Here is a 13244-nt window from a genome sequence, read left to right on the forward strand (position 1 = left end):
ACAAACAATCTACAATCAAACAGTGTATGGTAAATTCTGTGGCATACAAGTAATCTGCTTTGGGAATAATGGCAAGTAATGGTAGACGTGAATAAACATTAACTCCCGCGATTCGCATGAACAGATATACACATTAATCCGGTGTGAGTGAACAACTCAGTGGCTTGTAGTCCAGGTATCAAGGTACGTATCTTTACATCAGTTTGGAAACCGTTATACGCTCTACCTTCATGTGATTAGTAGCGTCCCAGATCCCAGATTTGCCTCGAACCCTTGGTCTCTCAGCAGAATACTCATTGTCGTGGGTACTCACTTTTTCTTGAACACCTGGTATCATCACTATTGATAGCGATTCCTAAACACATGCTTATGATGTAGTCGGAATCGTACCACTGACTCTACTTTTTGTAGAGATTGCTATGGGTATGGAAAAGGTGTGTCGCTTTTATTTATTTGCACTTAATGGTGAATGTCTACGCCATGATATTGATGGTCAAAACACATGACGGGGTTCACCTTTCTTAGCCTATTGCTTATGGGCTCTGTACGTCACTGGCACACGGAGGAAACGTCTCCGGCAATTGGGGTAGTGTGACATGCCCTCCCGTGTGTCCAGCAGTGAGTAGGGCGATGCAGTAATGTGAGTCCCAATTATCTGGCAGCTTCACACATATTTTGTCATCACCAGCTAATTACCTGAGGGAACGTGGAATATATAACTTGCTCGAAACTATTATGCGTTTCCATGGCAATGCGGCTGAAGTTGAGGTTTATGGGTCTGGACATCCTCGAAACTGTTATTTTCGTCGTGTACAATACACGTTCCTATGAAAATCTAATTGTGTCACTTTGGTAGCATAGTTTAATTTTTTGGGAACAAAATTTCAAATATTTTTCTGCATATTTCAATCCTAATTTTTCTTTCGACATTTTGAGTCTTTTCTCGTAGTTGATCGTTTTCTCGCAATTTGAATTATTTAGATTTTTTGCTCATTACTTTCTTAGAAAGTAATCGACATTACGAGAAAAATACCAGAAATTTGTTTAAAAAAAAATAAAATTATGCCACCATATAAGCACCATTAGACCGTACCATCCTTATGCAACGTATGCTCTTTATTAGGACTCAGCCACTAATTGCACAATGCTGTGGAACTAAGAATGAGCACGACTTTGTACCACACCCATGAATACAATGTCCTGTAGGCCTTTGGCCTCATCAGCATCATGAAAAATGATTGATTGATTGACTCAAATATGATGACATATTCTCATTGACCTAGTACAAGACCACGACCTCAGCTGTTGGCAGGAGTTAAACTCATCTATGCAGGACTTCAAACATGGCACCATGGACTGTCTCAGTGTCTTGTAGCCTGGTAGTGCTAACCCAGGTCTACATCACCATCTCCCGTGGTATGATACTACACTTGCTACGTGTATAGCAGCTTCCTAATACGAGTTACGTTTAGCAAAAATGATTACTAAGAAATACAGAAAGCGTTGTTAACCCGAATGATTTAACTCGGTATACTGTTTTGAATTTGTTTGTTTTTTAACGCTACACTCATCTATATGAGGGCGGTCTGTAAATAATCCAGTCTGGACCAGACAATCCAGTGACTGGCATCACAACATCGATATACACATGCATCAACCAAGTCAGCGAGCCTGTCCATCCGATCCCGTTAGTCGCCTTTTACGACAAACATTGGTTGCTCAAGACCTATTCTAACTCGGCTCTTCAGGGGGCTCGATATATAGAAGTAACTGTATTATTTAAGGTTATTTATAAACCCATCACCGTATTACTATATTGCGTTCAAAGTTTTGCTTTTGGAATATTTTATTACACGTTAGATTTGGCATGTTAAGTTATATGTATGAAACTGATATAAAGAAGATGATGGACTAACGTGGACTTTATTATTTTATTATATATTACATGTACACCGAGTGAACATTAACCTCATTTGTATATATATATATATATATATATATATATATATATATATATATATATATATATATATATATATATATATATATATATATATTGTTGGTGTGCCTGGATCAATAAATTTGATTTACTTGATTAAAGGGCGAAGGGGTAGCTTAAGATAATGAGTTCGATAGTAGCCCGGATTCGATCTGGTACAATGGGTACAATCGATGAAGCCCACTTTTTGTGTCCCTCCCCTTCCCCCTGCGGGAATACATATGTATTGCTAAATGGGGTGTAAAACCTTACTTACTGACTGAATTCACCACATACGTCGTTCGTTTCACCTTGAGTTGCAGAGTGTTCTGTGCACTGCCTGGCTTGCAGTTCGGACGGCAGCTGCGTGAGTTGTTTGGCGGGGTACTATGGCGTAAACTGCACTACCTGCAGCCCTCAGTGCAACAACTCGGTGTGTCTGTTCGAGCTGTGTGCAGAAGGGTGTGTGAAAGGCTTGTACGGCTACACGTGTGACAAGGACTGCAGACAGTGCGAGCATGGTTGTGATCAGTGGAGAGGGACATGTATAGACCAATACAGTGCACCAACTACCCCGTACTTCCTCGCTGGCAAAGAAAGTAAGTTCGTTTTGTTGAAAAAACCGTTTTAGAGAATTTGATTTCCTCGTGTACCAGGATACATTAACATTGACTTGCTATAAACATCAAAACTACCTTCACGCTGTTTTTACATCAAAGGTGTGAATTTTTCGAATGATTCAAAGATGTATACAGCATGGTATCAATGTGTAATAGATCCATTATATTTGTTGTTTAACGCCAGACTTAAAATACAACTCTTTAAAGATACAACATATGCAAGGAGTTAAAATTTAACATGGAAATATAATTAAATTCTGATAAATTACCAACCTCTTCATGCATTACAGAATAGTGGAAACCCCTCTAAATGCCAATTTCCAAGACCTTTGTTCTGTGAATCACGTATACTGTAGGGCAAAAGAAAGTATACAACATGTTTAATAAATGGTGGCCCAAAATTAAACAAAAAAGAAAGAGTCTTCCGATGGTTATTCACTTGATTCAGGTATCACGGGCGAAACTATATTCATCATATCAATGAGTATCATACAGCAGGCAGATTATGCTGCAACAATATCAGATCATGAATGAAGACAGACAACACTTCTTATTGGTGACTAAGACATGTTTTATCAAGCTAATGCATATATTAATGGAGGACATTTCAACATTTAACGCAGTGACATAAACTATGTCTGATGCAATATCCCAGTTTAACTTATACCATAGGTTATGTTTAGTCAGGTGAACAATTGACTTGCCTTTGCATGTGTGACGAGTGCCACCGGTGGGGCAGGATACACTCACATTTTCGCGAACACCTGGTATCATCACTATTGATTCATAAACACATGCATATCATAGGTCCATATGGTACAGTGGACCCTGTTTTAAGCAGAGATTTCTTATCATTATTGAAATTATGATTTTGTCGCATTTATTGTAGTTTGTGGAAGTGTGACTCTGTGCATGGTCAAAATACAATGGTCACTTCGGTGGTCACAGTCTATGATTAAGGATTCACAGATATGTACATGTATATATGTTTAGCGATACTATATGGCACTCAGATATCCGATGAAGCCCTTTCTACAAAATTGGCACGCATATCAAATATAGATTTCGAATAAATGACTAAAATGTTTATCCATATGTTCTAAATATTCGCAAAATATTTCTTCTTTAATTAATCATTCATACAATCAATGAAAATGTATAAGCTGTTTTTTTAAAGAATATAAGGTGAATTTCTGGGCGAAACCAAAAATCACATATAATTAGATAGTGCAACCCTTACAGCAAATGTCACACTATCTGTTGAAATAGTTGCCATATGGTTAAATATGAGTTGCCAAACATGGCTGCAATGGGAGCCATATTCTAAAACGGATCAAAACACTCTGAGCTAGTTTTTATTAACTGGAGATACTTTTATATATTATTAGAATAATAAATAAAAGCTACAAAACACATTTTCATAATCATACGCAGTCCACGATTGTATTCCCATTATATCGCAAACATGTGTTTATGTGTGAATCATATCAAAGAGTGATGACACCAAATGTTCGTAGAAAGGTGAGTGTCTTCTTCCCCATTGGTGGCACTTGGAACAAACACATGCAAGGGCAAGTCACTTGTTCACCTTGAAGATCACGGAACATATGGTTACACCTCTGTTTGAAGTTGTTACGTACAGAAAACGATTAAAAACAAATGAATAAAAGCTGAAATAGTTACACTAGTGCAGTATGATAACTTGAATTAAGTTTTCTCCTAAAGTATAATTATAAAGAAATAACTTATTAACACACTTATCACTTTTAGAAACAACAAGGAGAAAAGGAAACTTACAGGAGAGAAAATAAGATCAAATTTAAATATTGCTCAAGAAACAATTCTGAAATAAGCTATAACTATCAAAGATTTCAAGCTTTAACTACATGTATATGTATACTGTTTATGTAAATTAGATGTCAATAACAAGAAAGCACTCAACCAACAACACGGTATGATCTGTTTCGTGTTTCGTGTCGCTCGGTCCTATTGTTGTCTGAGTTGTTCACAATATCGTTAAGTGTAAATCTTATATAAGTCAATAAGAAGGTTGTTGTTTTGACATAGACAATCTGACCCGAGAGTCTTTTGATATAAAAATATAAATAAGAGTCGATAAAACTTGTTTGCGGAGGAGTTTTAAACTTTATAGCGAGTATTGTTGTTATCATTTCTTTTATCTATTCATAATCCAAAAATCATTCTTCTAACTCGTTCATTTTGTAAGTAGCAGAGAGATTAGTGGTGTCATTTGATTGTGACGCCATGGCAACATTGTGACGAAATGGCCTACAAAGCATTGTGATACAATTTCATTGAAGCGATATCCCCTGTGGAATCAAATTTTGGAAGATAAATGCTACTAATCATTATCGTTATTTAAATAACCACAAGTCAAGGCCATAAATACATTATTTCTATTACCAATAGTGTTAATGTTGACATTAATACATGTACAAACAAAATTTCGCATGGACTTTGTCAGCATCCTCACCTTGCACGTGTGATATTCATCTTCCTCATAAAAGATTTTCTTTTCCACAAAACTTAAAAAAATCATAACTCTCTTTACACATTTTCAAATCTACCAGTTTCAACTGCAATTTAAAAAATATTACACCGGGCAAACAGAATCGCAGATGTGTTCTTGGCGGGAAGTGAATGCACAAATAACTGTCAACGTTTTACAGAGATTAAAATTGTTTGTAGTAGGTTGTTTAAAGCATTAACTGATTCGTGACATTCTTGTTGAAGGTTGTCACATAGTCTTTGCTTAAACTAGGAGACAAATATATCAATATGACCAATATCTTGACTAATCGATGCTATAATACGCTGTGATATAACTGAAATAGTGTAAGTCACTCACTCTTCTGTTTCAGACGTTCCTCTACATGTGAGTTATAAGATCATGATCGGTATTATGTCCATAGCTGGAGCTGGCGTTCTCTGCACCATCTGTGTATTCGTGAAAGAAAAGAGGTTTCGATACACCACCTTCAACACTGTGTTTCGCCGGCGAAGACACCGGCCATTACGCATGAGACGCATCCCAAGAAGTAACAGTACCCATGATACATTCATATCGGAGACCATGTCTAATAGCATAACTGTGTTGTCAACAGACAATATCGCCTCTTGCGACTTTAAAACACAATCACTGACTTCTTCCAATTCTCTCCCAATTAGCACTAAATCTAAAATAGTACCCAATAATAACAAACAGAATGTACACATCCTCATCTCTCCACCATCCCCTTGTAAATCCCCTGTTTCCGAGCAGGTGGACCACCCTCCTCCCTATGTCTCCTTGTTTCCTTGATTGGGTTCAAGGTTACACTATTTGGTACCGTTAGTTCTTCTGGTCCTTGAAATAGTATAAAGGCAGACCACATTTCTTCCAAGAGTGGTTTGAATAGGTGCTGATGCTTGTTGCTATGTGCTCTGGTTACCATATTAAAAACCGTCAAGTGCTACTGGTTCCCGAATAAGCAGAGTTGCCTTGTGGGCCTTAACCATTTCTACAGATCACTGCTTCCTTGTGTTTGTCCTGGTGTCGTGCACTGATTACAAACACTGAAGACCTGAATCTCGGTATCAGGGCAACTGCCTCCAGGAAACTGCCCCCAGACAATTGACACATTGAGGAAACTGCCCCCAGACAATTGCCACATTGAGGAAACTGCCCCCAGACAATTGACACATTGAGGAAACTGCCCCCAGACAATTGACACATTGAGGAAACTGCCCCCAGACAATTGACACATTTAGGAAACTGCCCCGAGACAATTGCCACATTGAGGAAACTGCCCCCAGACAATTGACACATTGAGGAAACTGCCCCCAGACAATTGACACATTGAGGAAACTGCCCTTAGATAATTGCCACATTTAGGAAACTGCCCCCAGACAATTGACACATTGAGGAAACTGCCCCCAGACAATTGACACATTTAGTAAACTGCCCCCAGACAATTGACACATTTAGGAAACTGCCCCCAGACAATTGACGCATTCAGGAAACTGCCCCTAGACAATTGACACATTGAGGAAACTGCCCCTAGACAATTGACACATTTAGGAAACTGCCCCCAGACAATTGCCACATTGAGGAAACTGCCCCCAGACAATTGACACATTGAGGAAACTGCCCCCAGACAATTGACACATTGAGGAAACTGCCCCCAGACAATTGACACATTTAGGAAACTGCCCCCAGACAATTGCCACATTTAGGAAACTGCCCCCATACAATTGACACATTGAGGAAACTGCCCTTAGACAATTGACACATTTAGGAAACTGCCCCCAGACAATTGACACATTGAGGAAACTGCCCCTAGACAATTGACACATTGAGGAAACTGCCCCCAGACAATTGACACATTTAGGAAACTGCCCCCAGACAATTGACACATTGAGGAAACTGCCCCCAGACAATTGCCACATTGAGGAAACTGCCCCTAGAAAATTGCCACATTGAGGAAAGCGCTCCTAGACAAATGACACATTGAGGAAACTGCCCCTAGAAAATTGCCCCATTGAGGAAACTGACCTAGATAGTGGGTAAAGATTCTGATTTAATTTACAAAGATTCTGATTTAGATACAAGAAATAACTGATCCTCGGTGCTGTTTTATATAATCTCGCGGTCTCACTTCCTTAATATATTCTGATTGCCACGTGGATTGCACATCTTCGTACCGAATACTCACTTTTGGTTATCATATTTACTACCTTAGACTGTTCGTGTACGATTGAGTTCTGATTTAGGTCTCACAGAGATGGCCTACAACTCATGTTCCTTGTTGTTGCCTTGGACTAAACATCAAACAAATCCAGAGATAAATTGTCATTACATTTCATTTGTATGGACCCAAACCAGGCAAACTGTTTTTAATACCATCCGATCCAAATCAAATTTACGGATGAAAAACAAATCCTGTACAATGCCTTTTTTACCTACCAACCTTATTTATCTCTATCAAAAACGACTCGTGAAGATACGGGGTAGAATAGGTCTTCAACAGCCAATGCTTGCCGTTAAAGGCGACTAACGGGATCGGGTGGTCAGGCTCACTGACATGGTTGAAGCATGTCATCGATCTCAATTGCGTGGATCGATGATCATGATATCAGTCACTAGATTGTCTGGTCCAGATTCGATTATTTACGGACCGCCGCCATATAGCTGGAATATTGCTGAGCGCGGCGTAAAACAACGAACCACCAACCAAATCTATCAAAAAACCGTAAACCAAAACCAACTTTCGCTGAACCTGTGTGTGTGTTTCCCTTTGTATACAGTTGATACTGTATGCACTAATGTTGGTAGATGTTTCCTTGTATTTATAATTATCGTTAATTCCGTATATTCACCATGTATGTACGTGTCTTAAAATAGATGCATGTAAACGCTTGGCTGCATTAAACATTACATTATGTATGGGTGTTCGTGAGCTCGGTGTTTTGAGGATCTTCATACGTCACGGCGCATTTCAGTCTATATTTAATAACTAAAAAAAGGTCATTAAACTATCATTAACTAATGTTACTTTAACTAGTGTTTAAGTAGGGTATTCCCGTATCACTTCCTACAATGCCAGCTCTGGAAGAAGCTTGAGTAGCAGCCGTTCTCCCGACTCGAAAGTTTGGTAAGTAATGATTGCCAAATGCATCAATTTTGACCACACCTGTTTTGGTGGTTTCAGTGAAAACACAATTTTTTCCTGCATTTTATGAAGTGCCTATGATAAATGAAACATATTTAGCCTCCATTATGTTAATGGACAGATGGTGTCATTAAAAGTTTGATACAACCTATTTTAATGGCATTAGGGTCTATACCGAAACGTCGCCTTCACAGTAATTAAAGAAGTTGTTATCCATACATTGTGTCTACTTTGTCATCCGTCAACATCTAAGTAATGACTATCAAACAATTGGATTATCTATATTAATATTTGTCTCGACCATGTTAGAATGCTCATTCGCCTCAAATGGATTTGTAACCAACTCTCAATCGGACACAGCTAACACGTTATGACCTTGCTTAATGCATGATATAGCCAGATACTGTGCAAGTTGACGGTGATCGGACTGTGACTGTATGTGGATTGGATGTTTCTACCACTTGAATGCGTTGTGTCCATTGTTCCGGCGGGTCCTCGTTCTTCGAGAACGACTCCGCACACGCAACGTGCCGATTTAGACGAATGGGGTTTTGCTTTGTCGCGTACCCATGTCCATGCCCAAATCAGTTAGGACAGACGCACACACGCACACACACACGCACATACACACACACACGCACGCACGCACGCGCGCACACACACACACATACGTACGTACTCACGCACGCACATAACAGAGCGTGGTAACCTGTACTTGTCTACCGGGTATCTTGTCTACCTGGTATCGGCGATGAAGGGTCTGACAGCTGATAGCCTCTTGGGGACAGGCGACGAGTTACCTCTCACTGCATGTTTAGCAGTCGTTCTCAGGGCTGAGGGTTTGCTAAGGTTGACGTGTGTAGCTTCCGTATCTGTGGGGTAGCTTCTGTCATCTCCGTTTCAGCTTCAAACTGGGAATGGTCATCAACAACACACCTTGCGAGTTGTACTGACCAAATGAATATAACACCCTCACTGTATTCTCACATTGAATAACGCTCCACACACAAGACTTGGTTGCTGTTCGCCACACAAGACCAGGACAACAATGGGAAATCTGGGACTTCCAACTTCATGTTTCGTTTAGCTTTGTTTCGAGACTTCATCTCGATGGTTTGAGCAATATTCCAGCAATATCACGGCGGGGGACACCAGAAATGAACTTCACACATTGTACCCATGTCGGGAATCGAACCCGGGTCTTCGGCGTGACGAGCTAACGCTTTAACCACAAGGCTACCCGACCGCCCCCTCGATGGTTTGAAAGTCGATATGGAAATACAAATGTCATGATTTGTTCAGTAGCAAACCTCAGAAGCAAACGTCATATAACATGGCCAAGACGTTACACTATAGTCACAAGTCACTGAACGAATTGAAAACAATGGTGAATCACAATCTGTAAACTGTCGGGCAGAAAGAAAAAATACATTTGAAATTTGGACTTGACCAAAACATTACAAACGTTATCAAAACGTAACTAGGCCGAAAAGAGTCCCCGAAAAACTGTAAACTTCACGTCCAAACACACAGCTATGATACCCGTATCAAATACATTGTTTGTTGCTTTATAGCCACAATGTTGATGTACTTTATCCAGACAGTGATAGGGATAGAAGGGTTCCTTTGCTTACTGTGTCAATGGTGATATACCTTATCCAGACAGTGACAGAGATAGAAGGGTTGCCTTGCTTACTGTGGCAATGATGATGTACTTTATGCAGACAGTGATAGAGATAGAAGAGTTCCCTTGCTTACTGTGGCAATGTTGATGTACTTTATCCAGACAGTGATAGAGATAGAAGGGTTCTCTTGCTTACTGTGGTAATGTTGATGTACTTTATCCAGAGAGTGATAGAGGCAGAAGGGTTGCCTTGCTTACTGTGGCAATGTTGATGTACTTTATCCAGACAGTAATAGCGATAGAAGGGTTGCCTTGCTTACTGTGGCAATGTTGATGTACTTTATCCAGAGAGTGATAGAGGCAGAAGGGTTCCCTTGCTTACTCTGGCAATATTGATGTACTTTATCCAGTGATAGAGATATAAAGGTTGCCTTGCTTACTGTGGCATTGTTGATGTACTTTATCCAGACAGTGATAGAGATAGAAAGGTTGCCTTGCTTACTGTGGCAATGGTGATATACTTTATCCAGACAGTGACAGAGATAGAAGGGTTGCCTTGCTTACTGTGGCAATGGTGATGTACTTTATGCAGACAGTGATAGAGATAGAAGGGTTGCCTTGCTTACTGTGGCAATGTTGATGTACTTTATCCAGACAGTGATAGAGATAGAAGGGTTCGCTTGCTTACTGTGGTAATGTTGATGTACCATTCAGAGAGTGATAGGGGCAGAAGGGTTCCCTTGCTTACTGTGGCAATATTGATGTACTTTATCCAGTGATAGAGAAAGAAAGGTTGCCTTGCTTACTGTGGCATTGTTGATGTACTTTATGCAGACAGTGATAGAGATAGAAGGGTTGCCTTGCTTACTGTGGCAATGTTGATGTACTTTATCCAGACTGTGATATTGTTAGAAGGGGTCCCTTTCTTACATTGGAAATGTTGATATACGTTATCCAGATAGTGATAGAGATTGAAGGGTTCCCTTGCTTACAATGACAAATAGTTATTCTGCATGACAGGGTTTGGGCATCAGGGTTGTGTTTTGGCCTTTAATTTTGCTTTCTTGTATCGTTCTATGTCTTTATACTCTGAAACGTCGTAGAAAGGACCGAAGAAGTTGCTATCCATTAAGGTGTTCATGTATGCATGTTCTCTCAACTTCTAAATGCCTATCTAAGACTTCCGATATATGCATTCATGTATCACTAAATACGGTCATATCTGATACTAGTATATATGAATGCATCGTGTACTGTACGATATCACCAAAATACGATCATGTCTGATATGTGCAGCCATATCAAAAATGGAATAAACAAATACTAAGCATTCTCATTTATTTAATTTGAGCTTTATGATATATGTTAATTACTTTGGCAAAAGTGAGAAATTAGAACAATTACAATAAGATGCTGCAACTAAATATGCCCTAATGCATTCATTATATTACGAAACCGGTTGGGAACTCTTAGTTGAGCCAAGAGAAAAAACGTAAACTTTGTCTTTTCTTTAAAATTAATCATAATATGGCGCCTTCCTACCTAACCAAATATTCTACCCGAAATCCGTTGCTGCTTGTGAATAAATGTTTAAAACAAATTATTTTGTTTTCTGGAATATTAAAAGAAATATGATACAGACATACATAATACAAGAAAGTCTTTCTCAATAGGGGGGTTAAATCGGACTGATTGATTATTCTTATTCAACAGATATTTACCTAAGATGCTGACATTCCTGAATAAATATTGTAACTGTCTGATGAAAGAACGAACAGGGCATGCATGAACAGCACGTGATAGACGTACAGACGAAAGCAAAAGTGTGTACGCCTATAGGAGAACTCACACTCACAAATGTAATTGAGATAAGCACACGCTTAAAATGCCTCTAAGAGAGTATCGCAGTGAACAGACAAAAGGGCGAATTGTGGGTATGATAGAGAGCGGACGTCAATATTCCAAGTTACCCGACTGTTTGGCAAATCAAAAAGTCTAATTTCTGGACCATGCATTCCGTCTGATACAAAGCATCCTCTGAAGGGTGTGGCCATAACAGTTTACCGTAGGCGGCGAAGATTGGGGTGGTCTAGGCAACACCAGAGACGGACTTTGCACTACACAATGTTTACAGACAAATCAAGGTTTTATCCCCCTATTCACAGATGGCAGAAAACGTTTTGGCGACGTAGTGGCGAGCGGCATGACATGGCAACAATTGATGACTATGATCGGTATGGAGGTGGTAGTGTCATTATCTGGGGCGGTTGAACACATGACATGAGAATTGATTTGGTTATTATGAATTGACGTTTGACAACTATGATACCCGTATAAAATACACCATCATCACACCACCAACTTTACTTTTCTTGTTTGTGTCATTTGTAACCACCATCAAACATGGGTATGTCAACATATTGTCGCCGGCGCATTATGTCGACGGGCATAAATTGTCGCGAGCGACAATTAATGTCGAAATTTTACTGCACATATTGTCGGCATTTGTCAGAGCAAAAACATCAACAAAACTTTGAGATGACAATGTTGTTCATGATGATGGTCATATTTATTATGATGATCATCATTACATTTATAGAAAAAATGTTAGACTTGATTTTTATTCCCCATACATATATAACGACGGGATGATATATAGTCGTCAGTATGTCTGTCTGTCTATAATCTTCTATTTTCCGGAGCATATCTCGAACATTATACAATCTTGCTTCAAGAGACTCAGTATACTTATTTGTCACATTGAGCACTGGTGCATGCTGCTATTTAGAGATTTGCATGTTGGACAGTTTCCATGGAAACGTGATGACCTTTGAAATTCGACGGGTAGTGTCATTTCCGAAGCATGTATATCTATAACTGCACAACCTAGCATATCTTATTATGAAGAAATTTTTACTTTCAGAAAACCTTCCGTGCTTGTTATGCCAGTATTGATGCCTTTGAAATATATTGAGCTTTGATAGAATTATTATTGACCCTTTCTGGGTGTTATCCAATACTTAAAAAGTGTAGGCCTAAATGACACCTTCATAAGGTTAGGTAGCTATCGTCATAATGGCGTCCGCATTAACACTATCCTGAGTCATCTAAAAATCTATCATATCTAAGTCCTATCAAATCACTGCATCCAAACCATATATTGTCGCCAGTCGATATGTGCCCGGTGACAATAGATGCCGTAACAAGTAGTATACTTTCTTTGGCTCGTAAGTTTAATTCATCCGATCAACGTATTACATAGTTTATACAATGTGTCATATCGGTTAAAAGTTATATGGCAAGATAATGCATTATCAACTATTATTTTATCTTCAGACTTAGTGATAGTT

General features: G+C 39.2%; 1 protein-coding gene across 2 annotated transcripts; it reads left to right on the forward strand.

Annotated features, from left to right (window-relative positions):
• The first annotated feature begins 47 nt into the window (after positions 1 to 47).
• Positions 48 to 7622, forward strand: LOC125372326. 2 transcript variants are annotated; one of them, XM_048381876.1, is made up of 4 exons: positions 48 to 183; positions 1284 to 1416; positions 2302 to 2577; positions 5481 to 7622. In XM_048381876.1, the coding sequence occupies exons 2-4, from the start codon at positions 1344 to 1346 to the stop codon at positions 5918 to 5920; spliced, it is 789 nt and encodes a 262-aa protein (XP_048237833.1). In that variant the 5' UTR covers positions 48 to 183; positions 1284 to 1343; the 3' UTR covers positions 5921 to 7622. The 2 variants fall into 2 exon arrangements, with proteins under 2 accessions (XP_048237833.1, XP_048237838.1); XM_048381881.1 differs by lacking the exon at positions 48 to 183 and having other exon boundaries at positions 1055 to 1416.
• Positions 7623 to 13244: the final 5622 nt, after the last annotated feature.

This window comes from Haliotis rufescens, unplaced genomic scaffold (assembly GCF_023055435.1).
Source record: "Haliotis rufescens isolate VD_foot unplaced genomic scaffold, xgHalRufe1.0.p SCAF_1, whole genome shotgun sequence".
Taxonomy (NCBI): Eukaryota; Metazoa; Mollusca; class Gastropoda; order Lepetellida; family Haliotidae; genus Haliotis; species Haliotis rufescens.

Coding starts and splice junctions, on each gene's coding strand:
- LOC125372326 (XM_048381876.1), top strand. CDS start 1,344: ATGGCACCATGGACTGTCTCAGTGTCTTGTAGCCTGGTAGTGCTAACC. Junction 1,417..2,301: donor CTACATCACCATCTCCCGTG/GTATGATACTAC, acceptor CTTGAGTTGCAG/AGTGTTCTGTGCACTGCCTG. Junction 2,578..5,480: donor CTTCCTCGCTGGCAAAGAAA/GTAAGTTCGTTT, acceptor CTTCTGTTTCAG/ACGTTCCTCTACATGTGAGT.